The following is a 26,164-nucleotide window of genomic DNA, read 5'->3' on the forward strand; positions in this document are numbered from 1 at the left end:
AGAGCGGTTGATGCTCATCAGGCTAAAGACCAGACTCCATAAATCTGCCTCAGACCTTCATCAGGTTTTTCCATTAAAGGTCAGACAGCCAGAGTCCGTCCACGAGTAGAAACCAGCAGCGAGGTTTCACAGATCAGACACAGATCATTTTGCTCATTAAATCAATCAATCAATCAATTTTCCTTCTGTTTGTTTACTTTGTTTCTCTTTTTCTGCTTTTTGGGGAAATATAGAAAAGAGTTCACAAATGTTTCCAGCTACACATGGAAGGAAACTTTATATGATTTCTTTGATTTATTTGTTGCAGATGAAAATGATTATTATCTTTTAAAGCAGGTGACCGTCTCTGAGTCTCCGTCAAGCTCACGTCTGACAAACGCTCACATTCAGGCGCGAGACGAGCATAAAGACACGACTCACCTGGAGTTGGAGCTTCTGAGAAAGTGTCTGTTCTGACAGTCTGACAGCTCAGAGCAGCTCGGCTCTTATCTCTCTGATAAACACGAGTCTGCAGGTAAAAAGCTCCAAAGGTTAGCACAAAGGTAAATCACAGATGCTGATCGGCGATTCCAGATAAAAACAACCTCGATGGTAATAAGACAATAAATTTGTTCCACCTGTTATCAGACTGATACTTTGAGTTTGATCTCTCAGCACCTCGAAAACAGCCGTTCAACTTCTCTCGGCTCGAGGATCGCTCACCTGCTCGTAGGACAGACGGTCTTCTGCAGAACCCTGAGTGATCTCAGAACCAGAACCCGGTGCAGCAGGGAGCCATGAGGTAACACGCCTCAGTCCTAATCCCGTCATAGCTAGAAGCAGCTGAAGCTCATGTAAAGGTAAACGTGACAATATCACAGTGAGCTCCTCAAATAACAGGGTGTCCAACATGGGGCCAGGAGCCCACATCTGACCTGCCAAAGGTCTAATGCGGCCCAGCAGATGGAACCTCAAATATTTTTCAATAAAGCACGTTTCTGCTCCTCGTGTAATAACAGCTGGGGTACTACTCGAGCCTTACACTGCAAGGGAGCTAACATATATCTATTATATACAGGAAGAGGGTGATAGACCATCTGAAGCTGTTAGAATGAGACAAGGCTGTTGACCGGACCTCATAGCACAGGCTGTACCCAGGGGAGTCTACACCAAGTCTGTATGGTTTACTGAAGATACATAACCAGGAAGCACCTTTAAGACCGATTGTCTGCATGATCAACTCCGTTACCTGTAACATCTCCAAGTTTCTGGCTTCAATCCTCAACCTGCTGGTGGACAGCTCTGAACACCACATCCAGAACTCTTTGGATTGTGTTGAGAAGGTGAGAGATGTCATTATGGAGGGAGATGAAACCATGGTCTCGTACGACGTTACATCTCTCTTCTTTAACCGGAAGGTCGCCGGTTCGTTCCCCCAGCTCTCTCTGTCCTGGTCGTTGTGTCCTTGGGCAAGACACTTCACCTACCGCCTACTGGTGATGGCCAGAGGGGCCGATGGCGCAATATGGCAGCCTGGCTTCTGTCAGTCTGCCCCAGGGCAGCTGTGGCTACAACCGTAGCTGCCTCCACCAGTGTGTGAATGTGAGAGTGAATGAATAGTGGTATTGTAAAGTGATTTGGGTGCCTTGAAAAGCGCTATATAAATCCAATCCATTCACTTGCATCCCAGTCACAGAAGCGTTGGAGGTAGTTCGTAAGAGATTACAGGATGACCCCAACCTCAGCAACAGGACCGCTCTCAGCATCGACAGTGTGTGTTTGAACTGTGTCTTCATTCCACCTACTTCACATACAAGGCTCAGTTCTACAGGCAGAAACATGGGTGCCATGAGCTCCCCAGTTTCACCCATCGTGGCCAATTTGTACATGGAAGAAGTGGAAAAGAGGGCTTTGCTATCCTACCCTGGAACACCACCAAGCCATTGGTTCAGGTATGTGGATGACACCTGGGTTGAAAATCAAATCTCAGGACGTGCCACATTTCATGGATCACATTAACTCGGTGGACCGACACATCAAATTCACCAGGGAGGATATGAACAGTGGCAGGTTAGCCTTCTTAGACTGTGAGATTTCCATCAGTAATGGGGGACATCTAAAAGCTGACGTGTACCGTAAACCTACACATACGGATCAGTATCTAAGGTTTGACTCTCATCATCCACTGGAGCACAAACTGGGCGTCACCAGGACGCTACAACACAGAGCGAACACCATCCCCACAGACACAGCAGCCAGGGAGGCAGAAGAACATCAAGAAGGCCCTGAGTAAATGTGGTTATCCCAGCTGGACTTTTGTCAAAGCTGGGAAGGCTCCTAAAGAAAGCTCCGATCCAGGAGAGAAGGACAACCGCTGCCCAAGTGAAAACCTGTAGTGATCCCGTACGTGTCAGGAGTATTGGAGCAGCTGAGACGCATTTTTTCTAAACACCAGGTCTCTGTGGCTTTTAAACCCCAAAACACGCTGCGCCAAAAACTGGTCCACCCCAAGGATCGGGTCCCCCGACACAAACAGAGTAACAGAGTGTACGCTGTTAAGTGCAGGAGTTGGCAGGATTTATACATCGGGGAAACCAAACAACCTCTGGCTAAGAGGACGGCACAACACAGAAGAGCTACCTCACCAGGCCAGGACTCTGCAGTCTATTTACACCCACAGGCCAGTGGACACTCTTTCAATGATGAGGATGTAACATCCTGGACAGGGAGGAACGCTGGTTTGAGGGCGGAGTCAAGGAGGCCATTTACGTGAAAAGGGAAAGACCATCTCTGAATCGAGGAGGGGCCTAAGGGTACATCTGTCACCATCTTACATGCTGTGATTGCAGCCATTATAGCAGTAATATTATACTGAGAGATAAGGTCTGTAATCAAAGGAAATGCAATAAACAGAAAATACAGCAGTGTAAAAACAGCTGGAGCATGCGCTGCCACGGCACAGGCTGTTAACGAGTTTCACGGTTTCTGCTCTGCACGTTTGTTAATCACATCAAAGGATCACTTGGTGTCGCAGCTGTCTGTAGCTGGGCTGTCATAAAGGTTGGAGAAAATAAAGCATGAATGAAAAATGTGTTTATACACCAGAGGAATCTAAACGATCCTCATCAACACTCATAATTACTCTGAAGGACAGAAGCCATAAAGCAGACATGTCACAGGTGTAAGACACACAGAGCGCGGTGAACTCAGAGCTGCAGGGCAGTGTGGGAGTGTCGGTGGACCATAACATTACCTCTGCTGTGCTTTCTGTGGAACAGCAGCCGTTATTCCAGGGAACACTGAGGCGTTCCCACACGCACATCATGGGATGTTCAAACTTGTTTACACGGGTTATGTCACGTTAGAATATGATGGTTAAAAACTAAAAAACAAAGCTAAACTTACTTATGAGAACTATGTTAGGACAGTTTATTTATTACAAGTATGCATATCTAAGAATAACTTGATGCATCTGACTGTTTACAAACTGACAAACATTTCAAGTTCTACTAAACTAAAAACAATTTGTGGTAACTTTTTTTTTATCATTGTTGAAATTTCTAGAATAACACTTATATTAATATAACACTGAATGCAAATATGAGTCATCTTTGACCAGGACATGTCCTTCAACGCACATATTAAACTAATATGTAAGACTGCTTTCTTCCATTTGTGCAACATCTCTAAAATTAGAAATATCCTGTCTCAGAGTGACGCTGAAAAACTAGTTCATGCATTTATTACTTCCAGGCTGGACGACTGTAATTCATTATTATCAGGAAGTCCTAAAAACTCCCTGAAAAGCCTTCAGCTAATCCAAAATGCTGCAGCAAGAGTCCTGACAGGGACTAGAAAGAGAGAGCATATTTCTCCTGTTTTGGCTTCCTGTTAAATCCAGAATTCAAAATCCTGCTCCTCACATACAAGGTCTTAAATAATCAGGCCCCATCTTATCTCAATGACCTTGTAGTACCATATCACCCTATTAGAGCACTTCGCTCTCGCTCTGCAGGCCTACTTGTTGTTCCTAGAGTATTTAAAAGTAGAATGGGAGGCAGAGCCTTCAGTTTTCAGGCCCCTCTTCTGTGGAACCAGCTTCCAGTTTGGATTCAGGAGACAGACACTATCTCTACTTTCAAGATTAGGCTTCAAACTTTCCTTTTTGCTAAAGCATATAGTTAGGGCTGGACCAGGCGACCCTGAGTCCTCCCTTAGTTATGCTGCAATAGGTGTAGGCTGCCGGGGGATTCCCATGATGCACTGGGTGTTTCTTCTTCACTCACTATGTGTTAACAGACCTCTCTGCACTGAATCATATCTGTTATTAACCTCTGTCTCTCTTCCACAGCATGTCTTTGTCCTCTTCTCGATTTCCATTTTGACTTTTAACGACCGAAACTCTGGCAGAAACACACAAAGGTCTTTTAAGTAGATGCCTAATAACATAATTTACACTTTGAATATCTTCTGTGGGCTCTGAACAACAGAATCCTAGACACATCAGAACATCAAACAGTTATATTGCCATCACTGTTATAATCTCACAATGAAACACAGTCTCAGATTTAATTATTCTGAAACTACGTTTAGGCCTACCACAACGTTGTTTTATAGTTACTGATATCATCAATATAAACATATTTATTGTTCTGTCACAAGTGCAGTCTCTAGTTTAAACAACACATTTGTTTTTCATTCCAACACAGGAGCTCGAACGTTGTAATATTTGAAGGATGGCTTGTTTCCAGTCCAGGCATTACTGCCTGAATGACTGTCATGGATCGAGGTGATGCAAATGTAAGTGCAGAAGAAAGTCTTTAACTTCCCTTCAGCACAGTGGCAGTGGATGTGGGTTGGAGAGTCAGTGAGCTTGAACCTGACCATCTTCACTGACCATTTGTTTTTTGTTTTGTTTTTTTGGGGGGTTTGTTTGCCTGTCCCATTTGGTTCTTTAGCCATCAGAATTGTTGTCTGAAGACCAACAAGGATACTGTGAGATTATTATATTATCTTATGCCATGTTATACCCCTAATTAAAGATTGTGAAATTATTATGTAGTTTTAGTTTGTAGTCCTCTCCGTGAATCGCTACCTTATCGTGGTGGAGGGGTTTGTGTGTCCCAGGGATCCCAGGGGCTATGTTGTCTGGGGGCTTTGTCCCCTGGTAGGGTCTCCCATGGCAAATTGGTCCTGGGTGAGGGACCAGACAAAGAGCAATTCAGAAGACCCTTATGAAGAGAACATCGAGGGAACAGTTTACCCCTCCCGGGATAGGGTTACCGGGGCCCCGCCCTGGAGCCAGGCCCGGGGAGGGTGCCCGAGGGCGAGCGTCTGGTGGCCGGGCCTTTGGGCACAGCCCGAAGAGGAGACATGGGCCCATCCTCCCGCAGGCCCACCACCCGCAGGAGGCGCCATATGGGTCGGGTGCATTGTGTGCCGGGTGGCAGCCAGGAGCGGAGGCCCTGGCGGACTGACCCCCGGCTGCCAAGACTGGCAATAGGGACATGGAATGTCACCTCTCTGGTGGGGAAGGAGCCTATGTTAGTGCGTGAGGTTGAGACGTACCGGCTAGATATAGTCGGGCTCACCTCTACGCATGGCTTGGGCTCTGGAACCAGTCTCCTGGAGAGGGGCTGGACTCTGTCTCAGTCTGGAGTTGCCCCTGGTGAGAGGCGGCGGGCTGGGGTGGGTATTCTAATATCCCCTCGGCTTGCTGCCGGTACGTTGGGGTTTTTCCCGGTGGACGAGAGAGTTTGTTCCCTGCGCCTTAGGGTCGGGGAACGGGTCCTGACTGTCATCTGTGCTTATGTGCCGAGTGGCAGTTCAGAGTACCTAGCCTTCTTAGAGTTCGGAAAGGCCATGGAAAAAGACTTTCAGACTGCCTCGAAGAGATTCTGGCAAACCGTCAGGCGTCTCAGGAGGGGAAAGCGGTGCTCTACCTGCACTGTGTATAGTGCTGGCGGAGCGCTGCTGACATCCTTAATCCCACTGACACGTCTTCCGAGGAGGAAGCAGAGTCTGGGGATGAGGGGAATGACCCGCCAATTTCCGGGGGCGAGGTCACTGAGGCAGTTAAACAACTCCTTGGTGGCAGAGCCCCTGGTGTTGATGAGGTCCGCCCTGAGTTCCTGAAGGCTCTGGACGTTGTAGGGCTGTCCTGGTTGACACACCTCTGCAATGTTGCGTGGAGTCTATGCCAGGGTGCTGGAAAGGAGAGTTCGTCCGTTAGTCGAACCTCGGATACAGGAGGAACAATGCGGTTTTCGTCCTGGCCGTGGAACACTGGACCAGCTCTTTATCCTCTCCAGGATACTTGAGGGTGCATGGGAGTTTGCCCAACCAGTCTACATGTGTTTTGTGGACTTGGAGAAGGCATTCGACCGTGTCCCTCAGGGTGTCCTGTGGGAGGTGTTGCGGGAGTATGAGGTGTCTGGCCCATTGCTACGGGCCATTCGATCCCTATACAACCGTTGCAAGAGCTTGGTTCGCATTGCCGGCAATAAGTCGGACTCGTTCCCGGTGGGTGATGGGCTCCGCCAGGGCTGCCCTTTGTCTCCGGTTCTGTTCATAATTTTTATGGACAGGATTTCTAGGCGCAGCCAAGTGGCGGAGGGCTTTCGCTTTGGTGGCCTCAGAATCTCATCTCTGATTTTTGCAGATGATGTGGTTCTGTTGGCTTCATCGGGTGAGGGCCTCCAGCTCGCACTGGAACGGTTCGCAGCCGAGTGTGAAGCAGCGGGAATGAGGATCAGCACCTCCAAATCTGAGGCCATGGTTCTCAGCCGGAAAAGGGTGGAGTGCCCACTCCGGGTCGGGGAGGAGTTCCTGCCCCAAGTGGAGGAGTTCAAGTATCTCGGGGTCTTGTTCGCGAGTGATGGGAGAAGGGAGCCGGAGATCGACAGACGGATTGGGGCTGCAGCTGCAGTAATGCGGACGCTGCACCGGTCCGTCGTGGTGAAGAGGGAGCTGAGTGTAAAAGCGAAGCTCTCAATTTACCGGTCGATCTACGTCCCTACCCTCACCTATGGCCACGAGCTGTGGGTAGTGACCGAAAGAACGAGATCGCGGATACAAGCGGCAGAAATGAGCTTCCTCCGAAGGGTGGCTGGCCTCTCCCTTAGAGATAGGGTGAGAAGTTCGGCCATCCGGGAGGGGCTCAGAGTAGAGCAGCTGCTGCTCCACATCGAAAGGAGCCAGCTGAGGTGGTTCGGACATCTGGCAAGGATGCCTCCTGGGTGAGGTGTTCCGGGCATGTCCCACCGGGACGAGGCCCCGGGGCAGACCCAGGACATGCTGGAGAGATTATATCTCTCGGCTGGCCTGGGAACGCCTTGGTGTTCCCCCGGATAAGCTGGAGGAGGTGGCTGGGGAGAGGGAGGTCTGGGCCTCTTTGCTTAGGCTGCTGCCCCCGCGACCCGGCCCCGGACAAAGCGGATGAAGATGGATGGATGGATGGATAGTTTGTAGTATTCTCCTGAATTAGAAGAAGGTGATAACTATTACAGTTATTAAACTGATTTGTATTAAATTGCTGATTCAGTGTGAATGAATGATATTGTTTATGATGCATTATACTGCTGAGTTATAAGAAATACTGTTTGCAGAGAGTCAGGACTTTGCTTTTTCTGATAGTAGAGGAGACAGAGAGCACATCACCCCCACCGTTGTTGAAGGCAGACAAAATAGGGAGCCAAGGCCATAAGTCAGGAGTTAGAAAGAATGTGAATGTTTAGGTTTTTACGACTAGGTGGGGGCCAATAGAGGCTATAAGAGTTTGAGTAACCCTCCACCAGTTTGAGATTTGCTGTGACCCTCTTCGTGCATGTCTCCCCACCCGGATGGTTTATGCTCATAAAGTGTTGTATTGTATGGAATAAAAGATTGTTGATTGAGCATTTATACACCGAGTATTGTCCTTCCTCCAGTCCAAAGATCGAAAGAATTGGGAGGATTTAACAATACCCAATCGATTTACTTTGCCAAATGGAGCATCACAGCCTTGTCGTATTGTTCCATTTGATCGACCTTTGTTGTTATTATTTATTTTATTTTATTTTCAGTTGTTACAGACGGGACAGGCATGACTGAGGAATAGGAAAGGGAGAAAGAAAGATGAAGGAAAAGAAAAACTGACGGGGAGAGGGACAGTGAGAAAGGACACTTAAAAAGAGAAAGAAGAGAAAAAAATCTCCTGGATCACCTGTTGAGAGAAAAAGAAGAGAAAACAAGCAAAAAACCAGAGCAACACACTAAACACAACACCATCACATTAATCTAGCTAAGTGTAAACAGCAGTAAATACTGAATATTGAATGTTGTTGTGTAGCACGCAGGACAGACAGCGCACAATGTGCTTGGAAATAGCACCAATAGAGGTGTAGTTTATGTCTATGAACAGTGAACACCCGTGTGCACACCTGTGTGGATCAGTGCACTTGTATTCAAAAGGTTTCCCCATGTAACGGTCTGCTAGAAGATGTAGAGAGCCATAGCCCCGTCCCCCAGGGCATGAAGCAGGCATAAAGGAGATCCAGGCTCCAGACATCCAGAGGCCCCAGAGGGTGAGAGCCCAAAGAGGAGCACTGGAGGGGCACCCGTGCCACCCTCCTGGGAAGAGCTGAGGAGAGCCCCAGATGAGGGACCCAGTAACCATCTGTGACGGAGGGCTCATCTCTCCTGCTGCAGGCAAACAATCAGATTTTTAGATAACCAACTTATTTCCTTCCTTAAACACATTTTTCAGCATTTACTATAGAACACACTCCAATTTAGACTCAGGCTCCCTCCCCACTGGAGAGGTGACTTTCAATGTCCCACTTGTCAGTGTGGATAGCCCTGACCACCACCCCACACACAATAATGTCATGAAAGCATGCTTTTAAAAAGGGCTATGCAAACATGGACAATAACTTTCGCTCTGACGATCTGCAGAATAATGTGGGCACAAAACAAATTTCACTGACTTGCAGACTTCACTATATGCAGTGCAGACAGTGTGGACCCTCTAAGTCTGTGGGATGTGATTTTTGAATAAATGCAGACCAAACTGTTGTTGTTTGTATTTACTTACACAGCATGTCTTGTAGACTTAACTGGGGTCATCAGCAACAGCAGAAAGCAGTCACATCTCAGGTCTGATAACAGAAGACAGGAAAAGATCAGGAAAGAAACGACGGCTCAGGTGAGCTGCTCTGTGTTGGTATAGGGCACTGAAGATGATAACAGTGGGTGGTACAGAGTACAGCATGTCCAGAGAGACAGACTGACTCTTTTGGTGGTCTCTGTGTCCCACAGTGTCCCACAGTGTCCTACAGTCTCTGTAGGATGACGGGAGGAGGTGAGCTGCACGGAGGTGTGTGGGACTGCACTCTGATCTGCTCGTGCATGTGCACGGATCAGGATCATTACTGAGATATTTCCATGCAGCACTTTCTGGAAGTTTTCTGAAGAAATCAGATCTCTCAGCAATGATAACCACACAAGTCGACACACATTACAACACTCCTTCCTTAAACTGACTCTTTAGTTGCTCTGCCATGTTTGCTTTATGGTTTCATTCCTTCAAAGGTGAACAGACACAGAGGGAGTGATGTAATCAGAGCTGCAGGGCACTGTGGGAACGCCTGGGACCAAAACATCAAGTGCAAAGTTCCTGAGAAGTGATTACCGCTGATTTGCTTTCTGTGGCACAGCAGCCGTTATTCCAGGGAACACTGTAGGTGTTCTTACACTCACAACATAACCTGAAACGTTCAAGCTTGTTTACGCAGATGTTGTTTTTTTTTTTTGTTTGTTTGTTTTTGCCTGTCCCGTTTGGTTCTTTAGCCGTCAGAATTTATGTTTGAAGGTCAACAAAGATGACCAACGGATTTACTTTACCAAGTGGATCATCACGGCCTTGCCATATTGTTCCATTTGATCGACCTTTGTTGTTATTATTTATTTTATTTTATTTTCAGTCGTTACAGACAGGACAGACATGACTGGGGGATAAGAAAGGGAGAAAGAAAGATGAAGGAAAAGAAAAACAGAGAGGAAGTGGGACAGTGAGAAAGGGCACTTAAAAAGAAAAAACATCTCCTGGATCACCTGTTGAGAGAGAAAAAAAGAGAAAAAAGAGAAAAAATAGAGAGCAGCATAATAAACATAGTACCATTGCATTAATCCAGCTAAGTGTAAATAACAGTAAATACTAAATAATGAATGTTATTGTGCAGCACGCAGGACCGACAGCGCACAGTGTGCTTTGAGGTCGCAGCCAGGAAAGGTGTAGTTTATGTCTATGAACAGTGTGTGGATGAGCTGAGGAGAGATCCAGATGACGAGTCACCCAGCAGCCAGAGGCAGTTGCAGTGGCGTGCCTGCGAGCTCTGCCAGCAGCCAGCAGCACCAGAGTGAACCGAGCCCCAGGCCCAGAGGCCGAGGGCCCCCCACCCCCCTGGAAGAGGTCCGAACAAGCCACGGGTGCCAGACCCCGCCAAGCAGCCACCGGGAGTGAACCGGTACATATATGAGCGGGCGGAGGGAGGTTTGGGGTCTTCACTCACCCCCATTCTGTTAACCGTCGGAGCTGGGGGGCTGGGAGGAGGTGCTGGCCGTCAGATTGGGGTCCGGGATGCGGGGCCTCCCTGCTACTGCAGATAAGGAGGTGGTCCGCTTGCCTCCACCCCAGAGAGAAGGGTTACATCTCCTGGGTCTAGGTGCGGCTTGCCCCTCTGAGGGCGGGGTTACCTGGACCTGGGATATAGAGTATGTTTGGGGAGTGTGACTGTGTGCACAGTGTCTATTTGTGTCTGTCTACACGTTGGGTGAGTGCCGAGTATTTGGTTGTGTATATGGGGTGGGAATGCACGTCTGTGTCCGCGTGCGCCTGTTCGTCTGTGTCTATATGTCAGCTTGGGTCTTAGACTCCACCTCTCAAATTCAAATTTTATTCAAATTTTATTTGTCACGTACACAGTCATACACAGTACGATATGTAGTGAAATGCTTGGACAACTGCTCGTGACCTAAAGAAAACAAAAAAGGAAAAGGCTCTCTGGGAACATCTCAGGCCATCCAAAGTACGGAGGCCTATCTCCCCTCACCACACTCCCTGCCGGAGAACCACCAACACACCAACGACTGAGGGCACTCAGTCGTTGGTGTGTTGGTGGTTCTTGGTGTCTGGGGCTGGGTGCTCATGTATGTACCAACTCACTCCTGGTGGCCGATTGGCGGGGTCTGGCGCCTGGCGCCTGGGCCCCTTCCGGGGGGTGGGGAAGGGGCCCAGCCGGGGCTCGGTCCTCTCTGACACAGCTGGCTGCCGGCAGAGCCCGCAGGCACACCACTGCAACCCCCTCTGGCCTCTGCTCCGTGGCTGCGGGGTGACCTCTCATTTGGGGCTCTCCTCAGCTCTTCCCAGGAGGGTGGCACAGTTGCCCCCCTGGTGGTCCTTCTTGGGTCCTCGTACTCTGGGGCCTCTTGATGTCTGGGGCCTGGACCTCCTCCATACCTGCTTCATACCCTGGGGACGGGGCTGTGGCCCCCCCACACTCCCTAGCAGATCGTTACATGGAGAAACCTTTGGAATACAAGCATGCTGATCCACACAGGTATGCACACAGGTGTACACACGGGTATTCACAGACGCGGACCACAGCTTTCTTGGCTGCTGCCTCAAAGCACATTGTGCGCTGTCTATCTTGTGTGCTGCACAATATCGTTTATTATTTAGTATCTACTGATATCTACTGCTAGCTAGTTCATTGTGATGGTGCTGTTTTCTTTATTATGTTGCTCTTTGTTGTTTGCTTTCTCTTCTGTTTTTTTCTCCATACAGGTGACCCAGGTGTTTGTTTGTTTTTTTGTTGTTTTTCTTTCTTCCCCTCCTTCTCACCGTCTCTTCTCCCCTTTGGTTTTCTTTCTCTCCCTCTCTTTCTTTCATTCTTTCTCCCTGTCCCCCAGTCATGTCTGTCCCGTCTGTAAGAACCGAAAATCAAATCAAATAAATTCATAATTATAATAAAGGTCAATCAAATGGACCAATATGGCAAGGCCATGATGATCCACTTGGTAAAGTAAAGCCACTTGGCATCTTTCTTGGCCTTAAGACAACAATTCTGATGCTAAAGATCCAAACGGGACACGAAAAAAAAGAAAAAGAAAAAAAAGGAAACACTTGTTATTACACCACTTATCATTATTGCATCACTAACAGACTCCAAACTGTGCGAAAATCACAAAGAAAAGGAGGCTTTCTCCAGAATACCACACCCTGCACAGGAACCTGTTGAATAAGAAACTGAAGATAAAAAAAGGTGGACGTGTTCAGGTGGGTCTGAGGAGGGAGGCGTTCGTTATCAGCTATAAAATAACCTGCAGGTGTGACGGGACTCTGCAGCTGCGAGCCAAGAAGACTGAGGACTGCACACCTACAGCAGGTAATCAGGGATGCTCTCCTCTCACTCGCTCTGTCTTCTGTACAATGAGACGATTTCATTTGACTCTGACATGCTCTTCACGTTCTAAATAGTTTCATCGTGTTTTGGTAAATCAGGTTGTGAAAATTGTTTCATCCCACTTTCTGCAAATTCTGACTCACTAACAAGTTTTTACTGCGATTCACTCGTGACACATGAATCAGAAACACAACTACAGGTGTAAGTCTTGAAACTCGGCGATGACGTGATGATGGAAGTGATCCGAGAGGCAGAGAGGAAGAAAAAGGAATCTGCTAAAAATAACGAATAAAAAACTGAGAACAATTAAATTAAGCCTGAATATTGAGTTTTGTATTTCTTTCTCTCAACTCTAAACACAAAATTCAGTATTAAAAATAAATGTTCAAATCATAGTTTCCCATCAAAATAATAATAAGACAAAAGCAGGTGGAATGGATCAAGGAAACATTACTTTGTGTGTGCAGAAAGAGGAAGAGGACACTTTTCACATGAATAAATCATATTTTGAGACATGTAAGCATCTTATTGTCCATGTGATCTTCCTCCTCCTCCTTTATCTACCTGAGGAATCATCCTTGGAATTATATCAGGTTCATCTCATCAGTCTCGAGTGAGCAGTTTTGATGCACTGTGTTTAAGAACGACCTGGAGGACGTGCCGGAGAGATGAATCAGTTTGGAAAATGTGTTTTGTAGTCACAAGAGATTCACTGAGATCTGCAAATTTTGTCTAATGAGATCAAAACCATTTAAAGATTTAAACACTGACTGATGCAGGAACCTGTTTCAGGACCATGGCTGCAACCATCGTGCTGTGATGTCACCAAGATCAGAACTTCGCCATTGTTTTTCAAAACATGAATGTGGATCAATGTGTGCTGCTCTAGATGGTTTTTAATTTGAAAAGAATGCGATGAACTGTGCTGCACGACCAGTTTGGAAATAAATAAAGAAATATTTGGTTTTGATGCATTTTGCTGGATTGTTTCTCTCAGGTTGGAGACATGGCCTCAGATCAGGTGACGGTCGCTGCTTTGAGTCGTCCCTTTGCTTTGGGGATGCTCTACGATGCAAGGAGAGATAAACTGAACACAGGTAAGTGTGAATATGAATGAATTACTCACTGGAATCACTTCTGCAGGAGCGTCTTTATACCTTGACTCTGAATAGTGGCACAGATGGCTTCCTTTAGCCTGTTGAATGAATAAATGAAGCAGTTGTTTTAATAGCTGCTGTGTCACAGAGTCTTTATCAAATGCAGCAGAGTGCAGGTCTGGGCAGGATCCAGACACACGGTCATAAATATAGCAGGATGGAAAATCAGCTCAAGGTTCTGGAAATCACGTCTTCTGTGGTACATTTCTTCATCAGTGTTGTCATACTGGAGCTGTTACTGGTATTAGTTGTGACAGCACCAGAGAAGGGCAGTACGGTAAATAAACGGTAATCCAATTATGTTTTTCAAATAACAAGTAAAGTAAGGGATTACTATTGCAAAAAAGTAATTAGATTACAGTTACTTTCCTGTAAGCCTGCTGAGTCTTTGATTTTATTTATTTCCTGCTGTGTTTGACTTGCATCTATTTGAAAGAGTGCAAACTCAAAAGATCGTTCTCTTATTTTCTCTCCGAATATGCAGACAACAGGTTTAAATGTTAAAGAATTTCTTCAAGTCAAAGACAGTTGCATATAATTACATTTTTGCTTGATGCATAAAGTTAAAAGATTAAAACTAATGAAACAAGTTTTAAAAAGAGACTTTTTCATTTGATTACATTTTATATGATGGATTATGCACAAAAACCAGAATTGGGCTGAAAGGTCTGTAACTTGTGGGGATAGGTTAATTGGATAATCCAAATTGCCACTAGGTATGAATGTGAGTGTGAATGGTTGTCTGTCCCTGTGTGTTGGCCCTGCGACAGACTGGCGACCTGTCCAGGGTGTACCCCGCCTTTCGCCCTATGACAGCTGGGATAGGCTCCAGCGCCCCTGAAAAGGATAAGCGGAAGTGAATGGATGGATGGATGGTCTGTAACTTTATTATGTATTCAGGTTGCATATAATGTTTTTAAAAAGTAACTAAGTCCCTAACTCCCAAGCTTGCAGATCTAACTAAATTAAACCATATCCCACTTTTAAAGAAGGTAGAAGATGATCTGGCTAGATGGAAATGTCTACCCATATCACTCACAGGAAGGGTTGCCGCTATAAAAATGATGGTCTTACCAAAAATAAATTATTTATTCTCAATGATCCCAACTAAACCGCCACAAGATTGGTTCAGATCTCTAGATTCATGTATGTCCAAATTCCTTTGGAAAAATAAACCCCCACGTATAAGCTTAAAAACACTACAAAAGACCAAGGATAAAGGAGGACTAGAACTGCCTAACTTTCAGCACTACTTCTTAGCCAACAGGCTTCAGTTTATCTCAGGATGGCTAAAACATACCTTCTTAGATGAACCTTGGCTAGATGTAGAACAAGCACTTTGCAATAATCTAGAGATCTCAGACCTACCATTTATCAGCTCAAACATCCAACGACATGAATGCTTTAAAAGCATCAACATCAGCTCTTCTCTGACAGCATGGTGGGAGTTTCTAAAATTGACGGCGTCTTCATTAATCCCATGCAAACGTACACCTATCTGGAACAACCCTGACATATTACAAAACAATAATATGATAAACTTTTCAGATTGGAGTGATAAAGGAATCAAATATTTAGAACATATACTAGAAGGAACAGAATTTATTTCATTTGACGGACTAGTTACACAATATGGGATCAACAAGAAAAGATTTTTAGAATATCAACAAATTAAATCCATAGTAAAAAAGAAATTTAAACCGGGTCAAGTTGAACTACAAACACCACCAAGTGTGGTTCAATTTCTTACTCTTAAACCCCCCAAATTACTATCCAAAATATACAGAATGCTTTCTAAAACAGATGAATCAATATCACTTCCTATTGCAAAATGGGAAGCGGATTTATCAGTTAACTTAGACCTAAACTTCTGGTCTCAGATTTGCTTAAAAACCTTTCATCTAATTAGAAATCCCAGTCTTCAATTAATTCAATACAAAATACTACATAGAGTGCACTATACAGGTCATCGGATGTTCAAGATGGGCTTTACGTCTACCAACAACTGCTCACACTGCCAAACCAATTCACCGGACAATTATATCCACGCTCTTTGGTTCTGTCCACCAGTTCAGAAGTTTTGGCGCGAGATATGTGAAGACTTATCGAAGTGTCTGAAATGTAACATTCCAACTTCCCCCTTAGTGTGTTTGTTGGGCAGCTTAGATAATGTCACTTCAGAAAAGAATATCGCCCATATGGTTTTCACTGCCCTATGCATAGCCAAGAAAACAGTCCTCATGAACTGGAAAAATAAAAATAATCTTAATTCTAACCAATATAGAAATGATCTATTAGATTACATTAGTCTTGATACAGCCTCTGCCACCACATCAGATCAATTGCTCTGGGCTCCTTTGATCAGCTCCATCACCTAGTGGGGGTGGGGGGTCATAGTTTGGTCCCGCCTTCACTGTTGTGATTGGTGTGGGGGTAGGGACAGGCTTGGGGCGTCGGGGGGTTCCCCATGACCATCTTCCTTGGGGGGCTCACCCGGGGTAGCGGTCATGGCGTATTAAGGGCTCTGTTGGCTCTCAGGTGACTGTTTCCTCGCGGCTGCGTGCAGCGGGGCTAGGGGAGGGTCTGTGCTGACGGACGTGGGTTACTGACCTGGTAGCCTGGCTGCCCCTGGGTGGGTCCGGGATGGGCGTGAGGTTCTGGGGGCGCTCCGTCTCTGGGCTGGGGCCTGGCCCTGGCGCAGGGTGCCGCCAGTGCATCGAGCCACCTGGGGGGTTCTTGGACCGGTGGGGGAGATTGTCACATCTTGCAGGAGCTTTCCTCTCCTCAGGAACTCTCTCTGCAGGAGGGGGAGATACAGGAGAGGTGGAGGAAGATCTCAGCCTGGGTGTTTATTGTCTTATGTAGTCTGGAAGATGAGTGGATGGTGGGGTGGGTGCAGTTTTCTCTGTGGTGGGGTTGGGTGGACTGTCCCGGGCTCTGTGGGGCCGGGAGGCGCTGCTGCACTGGGCCCCGGTCTGGATGGGCCTGGGCCCCCTTTCCCTGGCGGGTCGCGGAGTATGGGGGTGCCTACTGGGGTCAGCGGGGGAGCTGGCCCCAGGGAGGGGTCACTTGCCCCTCCCTTCCTTCCCTCCCCATCTCCAGCTGCCTCCCTCTTCCCGCTCCTCCACAACCACCCACACATGCAGGGCCTTGGAGTAGGGGTATGTCACCAGGGTGCAGAGGAGGCTACCCCCCCCCCCCCCCTCTGTCCCCTTCTGGCTGCCTCTGCCTCAATTTTATCCCACAACTTAGACATTCACATTACTCACACTCTCATTACACATACATATAGGATCTTGGGGGTGGGCACTATACACGGAGTCCAAATTACCATCAGGGTGTACACCCCACCCCTGGCATCGTTGCCCACCTCTCAATGTTAAATACACGTAGACATTGAGGGCTAGCAGGAGGGACCATGCGCTTACCTGCTGCTCTCTGGCAGGTAGCTCCATGCCCTCCTGGGTTTTAAATGCACCTTAGAACACACATGCATCAACACTACAATGAGCGGGTGGAGGGAGGTTTGGAGTCTTCTCTCACCCCCATTCTCTGCGACCTGCTGGAGCGGGGGGGCTAGAAGGAGGAGTTGGCTGTCCGACTGCGGTCTGGAGTGTGGGGCCTCCCTGCTGCTGCGAAGTCGGGGCGGTCTGCCTCCCCCCACCGCAGGGAAAAGGGTAACACCACCTGGGTCTGGGTGCAGTTCCCCCCTCCAGGGGCAAGGGTACCTAGACCCGGTTCGTAGAGTACGCTTGGGGAGTGTGATCGTGTGTACAGCGTCTCTTTATGTCTGTCTCCACGTTGGTTGAGTGTGGAGTAAGTGCATATGAGAGCCTGAGGGTGGGAATGGATGTTTGTATCTGTGTGTGCCTGTATGTCTGTGTCTATATGTCAGGTTGGGTATCAGGCGCCACCTCTCTGGGGACACCTCAGGCCCTCCAAGGTATGGAGGCCTATATCCCCCCACCACCACTCCCCCTGCCGGTGGCAGATGCCCTCAGACATCGGTGCGTTGGTGGTTCTTTGTGTCCGGGGATGGGCGTCCGGGTACACACCGGCTCACTCCTTGGTGGCTGCTTATCGGGGCCTGGAGCCTGGGGCTCGCTCGGGCCACTTCGGAGGTGGGGTGCCCCCGGCCTCTCGGCCTGGGGCTCGGTCACTCAGGCACAGCTGGCTGCCTGCGGAGCTCACGAGCGCGTCACTGCAACCCCCCGTGGCTTCTGCTCCGCGGCTGCTGAATGAGCCCTCATCTGGGACTCTCCTCAGCTCTTACTGGGACAGTGGCGCGGCTGCCCCTCTGTTGGTCTTCCTTGGTCTCTTGTGTTCTGGGGGCCTCTGGATGTCTGGAGTTTTGATCTCCTCCATACCTGCTTCATGCCCTGGAGGACGGGGCTGTGGCCCCCCCACACCCTCTAGCAGATCATTACATGAAGGAACCTTTAAAAAACAAGCGCGTCCATGCTCACAGGTGTACACACGGGTGATCACACCCACAAACTACACCCTTTTTGGCTCCTACCTCAAAGCACACTGTGTTCTGTTGATCTTATGTGCTGCACAATAATGTTTAACATTTAGTATTTACTGTCATATTCCCATATATCATTGTGATGTTGTTTATTCTATTGCTGTAGTCTTCTTCTGCTAGTTTTCTTTTTTCGTTCTCAACAGGTGATCCAGGTGATTGATAGATGTATTTTTTGTCTGCTTATTTAGTTGGTTTTTGTTTTTTTGCCCTTTATCCCCGTCCCTCTTCCCCGCTGTTTTTCCCCGTCTTCCTTTCTCCCTTTTCTTTTCCTCATTCAAGTCTGTCCCGTATCTAGCAAGTGAAAATAAAAAAAGAAATAAAATAAACAATAAAAGGTGAATCAAATGGACCATTACGGCAAGGCTGGGATGGTCCATTTGGTAAAGTAAATCCGTCGGGCATCTTTCTTTGCCTTTAGACAACAATTCTGATGCAAAAGAACCAAACAGGACAGGCAAAACAAAATAATCAGGTAATCAGTAAAGTAATGGGATTACTCTCTTGGAGAAGTAATCGGTAATTAGTAACTAATTACTTTTTTCAAGTAACTTGACCAACACCGGACAGTACACACATTCAATTCAATTCAATTCAATTTCAACTCAGCTTTAATCATACAGTCCAAATCACACCAACAGTCGCCTGAAGGCGCTTTATGTGTAAGGGAGACCCTACAATAATACATACATGAATTTAGAATTTAGTGCTACATAAATCAAATTAAATTGAACAAAATATGACATGGCCAGAAAAATGCCCAGAACACCTCACCCAGGAGGCATCCTGGGCAGATGCCCGAAGTACCTCGACTGTCTCCTTTCAATGTGGAGGAGCAGCAGCTCTACTCGAATGACCAGCCACCCTTGGCAGAAAGCGTATCTTCTAAACTTGTAATCACGATCTTGTTCTTTCAGTCACTACTCAAAAGTCCTGATTGTAGGTGAGGGGAAGGATGTGAATCACCTGGTAAATCGTCAGTTTCGCTTTAACGCTCAGCTCTCTCGGACCACTGACAGTGTAGCATCCTTATCACTCCAGCCGCAGCACCAATCCGTCTGTCCATTTCCCGCTCACCTTTCCCCTCACTTGAGAGCAAGACCCTGGGATATGTTCAAACTTAAAGATGTCCACAAGTACACCTGGCACCAGCTGTCCCGACTAGCAGGGCAAGCTGTGAGGAATTTAATGAAGGACCCAAGATGCAGGCAGCTTTCAGATGCAAGTGAGTTTTATTAGGGAGGTGAAATAAATAGAAACGCAGTAGGCATGAAACAGAACCCGAGGATAACCTAAACTGAAGTAAACTAACAGCAACAGCCCTGAAAAGGAGATGCAGGGAGACTCAGGGAAATACACAAACAAACCTGCAGAGCACACGAGAAAACACAGGGTTGAAATACACACAGGGCAATCAGGGAAGACAGGAGGGAGGCACGACTGGGATTAATTGGACATAACGAGACAAGGGGAAGCAAAACTACAAACACTGACAAGAGAAACGGACCTTCAAAATAAAACAGGAAACACACCAACAAAACTCTAAACACGCAAACTTAACACAGACTGGGGAGACAGAACATAGGAACACGAAACATGGAACAGGAGAGCACAGAGGACACAAAACACTAAGGATAATTACAAACAGCCCAAAATAAACAAAACCACAGAATATTAATAAATGTAAACAGGAACACGGAGTCCACAGACTCCGGACCATCACACCAGGACAGTTTGAATGTGGATATCCTGGAATGAAAGCTGCAGTACTGTGCTGTAAAACTGAGTGTCTGCACATTATGCCCATGTCCATTTTAAAGCTATAATTGGAATATGCTTCAGTAAACAGTTAAAAAACAAAACTTTTGTCAGTGTCGAGGGCCGGTGTCCTGCAGGGTTTAGATGTGTCTTTCATCCAACACAGCTGATTTAAACGGCTAAACGACTTCCTCAACATGTCTTTAAGTTCTCCAGAGGCCTGGTAATGAACGAATCATGTGATTCATGTGTGTTGACCCAGGGTGAGATCTAAAACCTGCAGGACACCGGCCCTCGAGGCCTGGAGTTCCCCACCCCTGGATTATAACATCACATCTAAACCTGTTTTTAAACCAGGCTTTTAAAAACTCCATACAAGCTTCCATTGGTACTGCAGTTCCTTTCTTGGCACCCTATCACAGGGCTGGCTATCGATTTCGATTTCTATAACTGATTCGAGTCAGATTCACAGAGTCGTGAGTTGATTTGGTTTTGACTCAGACAGAAATATCACATAGATATAAAAATGTGGATACGTATAAACCAAAGCTGACACTGTGAGACTTCATCAGAGGTGTGAGCATCACAGCAGAGGCCTCTGTGTCAAAGTAACTGAGGATAAAACACAGAAAAACATGAAGGAGATTCTCTTGTCCTCACTTTTTATAGCAGATAACCTTGAAAATATTCTGCAGTAGAACAAAAACTAAGAAAACCATGAATCAGCAGGTGAGCATTACCTGATGCTGCTGAGGTGACAGAGGTTTGATTAGAGACACAGCTAAGAGTTTTGCAGTTTGGCATCATTTTAAAAAGTTTACATTTCTTCAGTATTGAACAGCAGAAAGGAGAATTTCTTGTCAGAAGCTGTCAGCACTAAACACAAGAACTGTGAGATGACCCAAAAGCTTGATTCTGTTCATCTGGATATTTTCAGTGGGAGAAACGCATCATCATCATCAGGTGACGTCTTCAGTCTCAGCTGACTGCAGGTTTCAACCTTATAAACAGGACATTTGTATAATGACTGAAACCACTGAAGGAACAATGGGCTGGAAGGTCAGCTCCTTCATCATTAATATGCAAATTGTCATGATCATTGATCAACAACCTCTAATCAAAGATCACTGATCAAAGACCATTGATCAAGGATAATGGTCGTTCTGTGGTGCATTATGGGTAATCTCGGCTTCTCACTGAGCGTGCTCCTGTGATTGCCCAGCATGTCATGGTGTGGGTGGGAGGTATTGTCCAGTATTGTCTTTATCTTGGACAACATTCACCTCTCAGACCCTAATGAGGGTGATGAGGACTCTGACTCATCACCCTCACTGATGCATCCAACCACCGCAGAGTCATCAGAAACCCTACTGATGATGGAGGTCTGTGTGCAGTGGCTGAAGTCTGTGGTGTAGAGGGTGGAGGGGGAGAGGACGGTCCCCTGTGGTGCCGATCACCTTGTCAAACACGCTATGTGGAAGACGCACATATTGTGATCTTCCTGTAACAACAGGTAACAACAATCCAGGACACCAGAGCAGCATCCACCTGCATCACTGTTAGCTGATCACCCAGGAGGGTCGGCCTGATACTGTTGAAAGCACTGGAAACGTCAAACACGACCCTCACATCTGGAGCAGATGGGTGTAGGCACAATTGAGCAGGTAGATGATGGTGGCCTCAGCGCAGAGTCGGGGCTGGTATGCAAACTGAAGGTGATCCTGATGTGGTCTGATGGGTCAGAGCTGGTGCAGGAGGAGTCTTTCCGGGGTACTGGTGCATGACTTGGGAAGTCAATGCCACAGGCCATCTGTAGCTCTTTTTCAGCATGAAGTCACAACGCTGCTCACTGAGCATCACTTCACTCCTTACCCTACCTCCAAAAACTCTTTCCCATATCTGCATGGTGTGGCTCATCGGCTTTATTCCTACTGAATCAACAGAAATGTTAATAATTTTTTCACAAAAACATTTCCTTTTTGTGTTTTCTGTAGATTTCACTCTGTGGGACAGAGAAACAATTAAAAGGTACAGCACTAGGCAGAATCAGGCCAGCACCACCTACGAAATTACTACATCAGACTCCATTGAGACCAAGTCTTCTCTGCTGGATGTAGATACATATTCTAAAACTAGTTGGTTGTGTGGACTGACTGAAAAGAGTGGGTCCTGCAGCTTTCTGAATGACAACAAGAAGTTCAAGAACCAGAGCAGAGTGACGCTTCAGTTCAAAGCTACGACTGCATTTGAACGGCTGGCAATGACTCACCTTGAAGCAAAAACCACACAAATACAAGACGTCATTAAGAAAAGCAACGCAACACACGTAGTCACAGGCATCCAATATGGGGCACATGCTTTCTTTGTGTTTGACAGCGAGAAGCTGGAGAGCAGCAGTGTTCAGGAGACGAAGGTCCACATGCAGGCAGCAGTTAAGATGATCATTGTATATAGTTCTGAGGCAAAGGTTGACGTCAAGCAGAGTAAAGAAGAAAAAGCTGTGACTGATAAATTCTCCTGCAAATTCTACGGAGACTTCATTCTCGACAGCAACCCTTCAACATTTGAAGATGCAGTGAAGACCTACTCACAGCTTCCAAAGCTCCTTGGAGGAAATGGAGAGAAAACAGTTCCTGTCAAAGTGTGGCTGACACCGCTGAAGAAACTGGACCCAACCGCTGAAGAGATGAAGGGAGAGATTTGTGTCGGGTTACTGAGGAAAGCTGAGAATGCTCTAGAAATCATCAAAGAAATGGAAATGAGATGCAATGACTCTCTGGATGAAGACGTGGTTCAGAGTTTTCCACAGATTCACATAAAGTTGAAGCGTTTCCAAAACCTCTGTGAAGATAGTGGAAAAAAGATGAGACAGGCTATGATGGAGACATTCCCTTCCATTCTTGAGGGTAAAGAAGACAGTTCACTGGAGAAACTCTTAGACGACCAGGAGAAGTCACCATTCAGTCTGGAGAACTTAGACAAGTGGTTAGATAATACAGAGAGAGAAATCAACGTCATCAGGTCCTGTGTGGAAGCAATGAAGGGGATAGAAATCACTAAAGATGAGTCCGAGTTCGACAGAGCGGTTCTTGCTCAGGATGTAGACGATGTCCTGAGCTTTGTTTTCACCTCTGTGGAAACCGACGACCCCTACCTGGACCAGATGTACAAATACTTGCGTTGTCATGACAGTTTCACTCCACCAACAAAAGACCACTGGTTCTTCTCAGCTGAAGTGGTAGCCAACCTGAGACAGAAAGCTGAAGAGTTCTGCAGCATCGCCAAAGGCCTGAAGAGCAGCAGCAGGTTTAGCTTCATTGTGGCATCAGAAACAAATAAGAAATACAAAGGAGCAACCATCTACCACTACAGGAAGGGCCGTCGGGTCACTGAAGAGTTTTCAAAGCCTGCTGTCGCTGATGTGGAAAACATTAAAGACAGACAAAATCTAATCTGGTGTAAGTCCACTTTAATCCACTTGTGTCATCTTTCAGCAATAATATAATTTTTACTCCTAATTAGCATGCTGATTAGAATTATTAAAGGCTTAATGTGCATGCTGACATTATTGTATGTGAGTCTGGTGTTCTAAAGTGGATAATAATGATTAGTAAGTGACTCTTTTTCTGTCATTCAGACGCCTGTGATCTCACCTTGGACCCAAACACTGCAAACAACTACCTGATTCTGTCTGAGGGCAACAAGAAGGCAACGTGTGGAGCATGGCAGACTTATTCTGATTGTCCTGAGAGGTTTGATACAAAGACTCAGGTTTTGTGCAGGGAGGGGCTGACTGGGTGCCATTACTGGGAAGTGGAGTGGAGTACTGGTTCTAGTAATAACGTTGGTGTAGCTGTTACGTACCAAAGCATTGTAAGGAAGGGGAAGAGTGACGATGCAGGGCTCGGTTCTAATACCAAATCCTGGTATTTTGGTGTGTACGAGCAAGAGCTCAGTGCTTGGCATAATGGTAAAGTGTGGAGCGAAAGTCTTCCCAGTACCGGCTGCAGCAAAGTCGGAGTGTTTCTTGACTGGCCTGCTGGCACTCTGTCTTTCTACAAAGTCTCCCATAACACACTGAGTCACTTCTACACCTTCCGCACCACCTTCACAGAGGCTGTGTACCCAGGCCTCTATGTCTATTACAAAACCAACTATGCTGCCCTACGCCCAGTTTAATTAGAGCAGCAGAGTCAGTCACACAGAGTTAGAAACATTTAGTATCATGCTTTCGAAAAATACCTTTAGCTTCATTCTATCAAGCAAACATTTACATCTTTGGTGCTGGGATATTATTTCACGCACCAGCGAGATAAACCCTGCCTACCATGCTGCCGGTCTGCCCGGTAACAGCAGCTTCCTCCCGTCCCTGAACTCTACCAGACCTCAGAAGGTCCTCTGTGGTACCCGGTGGCCTAACCTCAGCAGCTCCTTTCAGCCTGCTGATTGTCTTGTTCTCACAGGGCATCACTTACAGAAGAAAACCCCAAACATGTACCCTGCTGGCCACGTAATGAAAAAGAAATGTGGACTGTCATTAGTCTGAGTTTATCTCGCTGCTGTATATGTTATTTTTTCTAGAATGATAGTGAACTGTTATACTGTTCTTGGTCTTTATCACAGCTTTATGACTCACATAGCATGAAATCATTATTAAGGGCTTTTATGGATAATTCAGTGTAATCGCATTATAACAGGTGTTACTGAGGGAATCTTATATTTACTCTAATACGTCATAATTAAATACTTGTTTTCTCTTATTAAAACTGCTGTTATCGTTATGGGGACGCTGGGTATGAGTAACACACTTAGCACGAGCAGTCTTTTAAAAAAATGTTGCTGGGGGTGGATTCCTGATGTGATGGTTTCAGTTTCTCTTACTTGGTTCAGTGTTTGCTGGGTTCTTATTAACAGTAACATGTGTAATGTACATTTAGATGCTAACACTGGCAGATCGAGGTCGATGATGAGGCAACAGGAGTCTGAGTCCTTTCTGTGAGCCAAGAAAATATCTCGAATCAAGATGCTCCCTGAGTGCAGATGCCTTATTCAACCGTTGAACCAAATCACTGTCATAATCATTTAAGTGCATTATATTTTTCTGATTTCTTTGTCCTAAAATAATCAATATGTGCCGCTCGGGAAAGCTCTGGGTAGTGTGTCAGAACATCTTCCCACCATGACCCAGAATCCATCCCAGAGTCCCAACACGCTGTTAACGATTTCGATCCGTTCCTCACGTGTTAACCTCTTCGACATGTCGATGGTTGTGAACAAAGAGAAACTTGTAAATAACTCATGAAAGAATAAAGTTACGTTGAAACCAAGCACATCATTGTTTTTCTTGTGACATTACCAATAAGTTTGATGTGTCACATGACCCTCTTCCTATTGAAAAACAAAAGTTGTATCCAAGATGGCCGACTTCTAAATGGCCACCATGGTCACCACCCATCTTGAGGAGTTTGCCCCCTCACATATACTAATGTGCCACAAACAGGACTTTAATATCACCAACCATTCCCATGTTATTACAGTGTATCCATAGAAATGGCCCACCCTGTAGATACACAAAAGACCCATGAATCTCAAATCTTTATAAATCTGTGTTAGTGAGAACTTTTCCTTTACCAAGATCATCCATCCCTCCTCACAGGTTTTGCTTTAAGGTGGGGGCAGAAAAGCAGTCAGTATCTGGTGTGGCCACCATTTGCCTCACACAGGGCAACACATCTCCGTTACATAGAGTTGATCAGGTTGTTGATTGTGGGCTGTGGGTCCACTCCTCTTCAATACTTGTGCAAAGTTGCTGAATATTGGCAGGAACTGGAACTCACTGTCGTATACGCTGATGCAACACAAGCTGTCTGCCATCTGCCCTGAACAGTAAAATCATCTGTGAACAGGACACCTCTCCAACATGCCAGACGCCATCGAATGTGAGCGTTTGCCCACTCGAGTCGGTTACGATGACGAACTGCAGTCAGGTCCAGACCCCGATGAGGACCACGAGCATGCAGATGAGCTTCCCTGAGACGGTTTCTGACAGTTTTTGCAGAAATTCTTTGGTTATGCAAACTAATTGTTGCTGCAGCTGTCCGGGAGGCTGGTCTCCACCTGGTCAACCATCCTGGAGGTGAACATGCTGGGTGTGGAGGTCCTGGGCTGGTGTGGTTACATGTGGTCTGCAATTGTGAGGCCGGTTCAATGTACTGCCAAATCCTCTGAAACGCCTGAAGACGGCTTATGGCAGAGAAATGAACTTTCATTTCACAGGCAATGGCTCTGGTAAATGTTCCTGC

General features: G+C 46.5%; 1 protein-coding gene across 1 annotated transcript; it reads left to right on the forward strand.

The window, feature by feature from the left end:
- The first annotated feature begins 11,518 nt into the window (after positions 1-11,518).
- LOC113028016 (stonustoxin subunit beta-like) lies at positions 11,519-25,189 on the forward strand. The gene is made up of 4 exons (XM_026177937.2): positions 11,519-12,404; positions 13,420-13,519; positions 21,857-23,320; positions 23,500-25,189. The coding sequence occupies exons 2-4, from the start codon at positions 13,429-13,431 to the stop codon at positions 24,039-24,041; spliced, it is 2,097 nt and encodes a 698-aa protein (XP_026033722.2). The 5' UTR covers positions 11,519-12,404; positions 13,420-13,428; the 3' UTR covers positions 24,042-25,189.
- Positions 25,190-26,164: the final 975 nt, after the last annotated feature.

Source organism: Astatotilapia calliptera, chromosome 8 (assembly GCF_964374335.1).
Source record: "Astatotilapia calliptera chromosome 8, fAstCal68.1, whole genome shotgun sequence".
NCBI lineage: Eukaryota > Metazoa > Chordata > Actinopteri > Cichliformes > Cichlidae > Astatotilapia > Astatotilapia calliptera.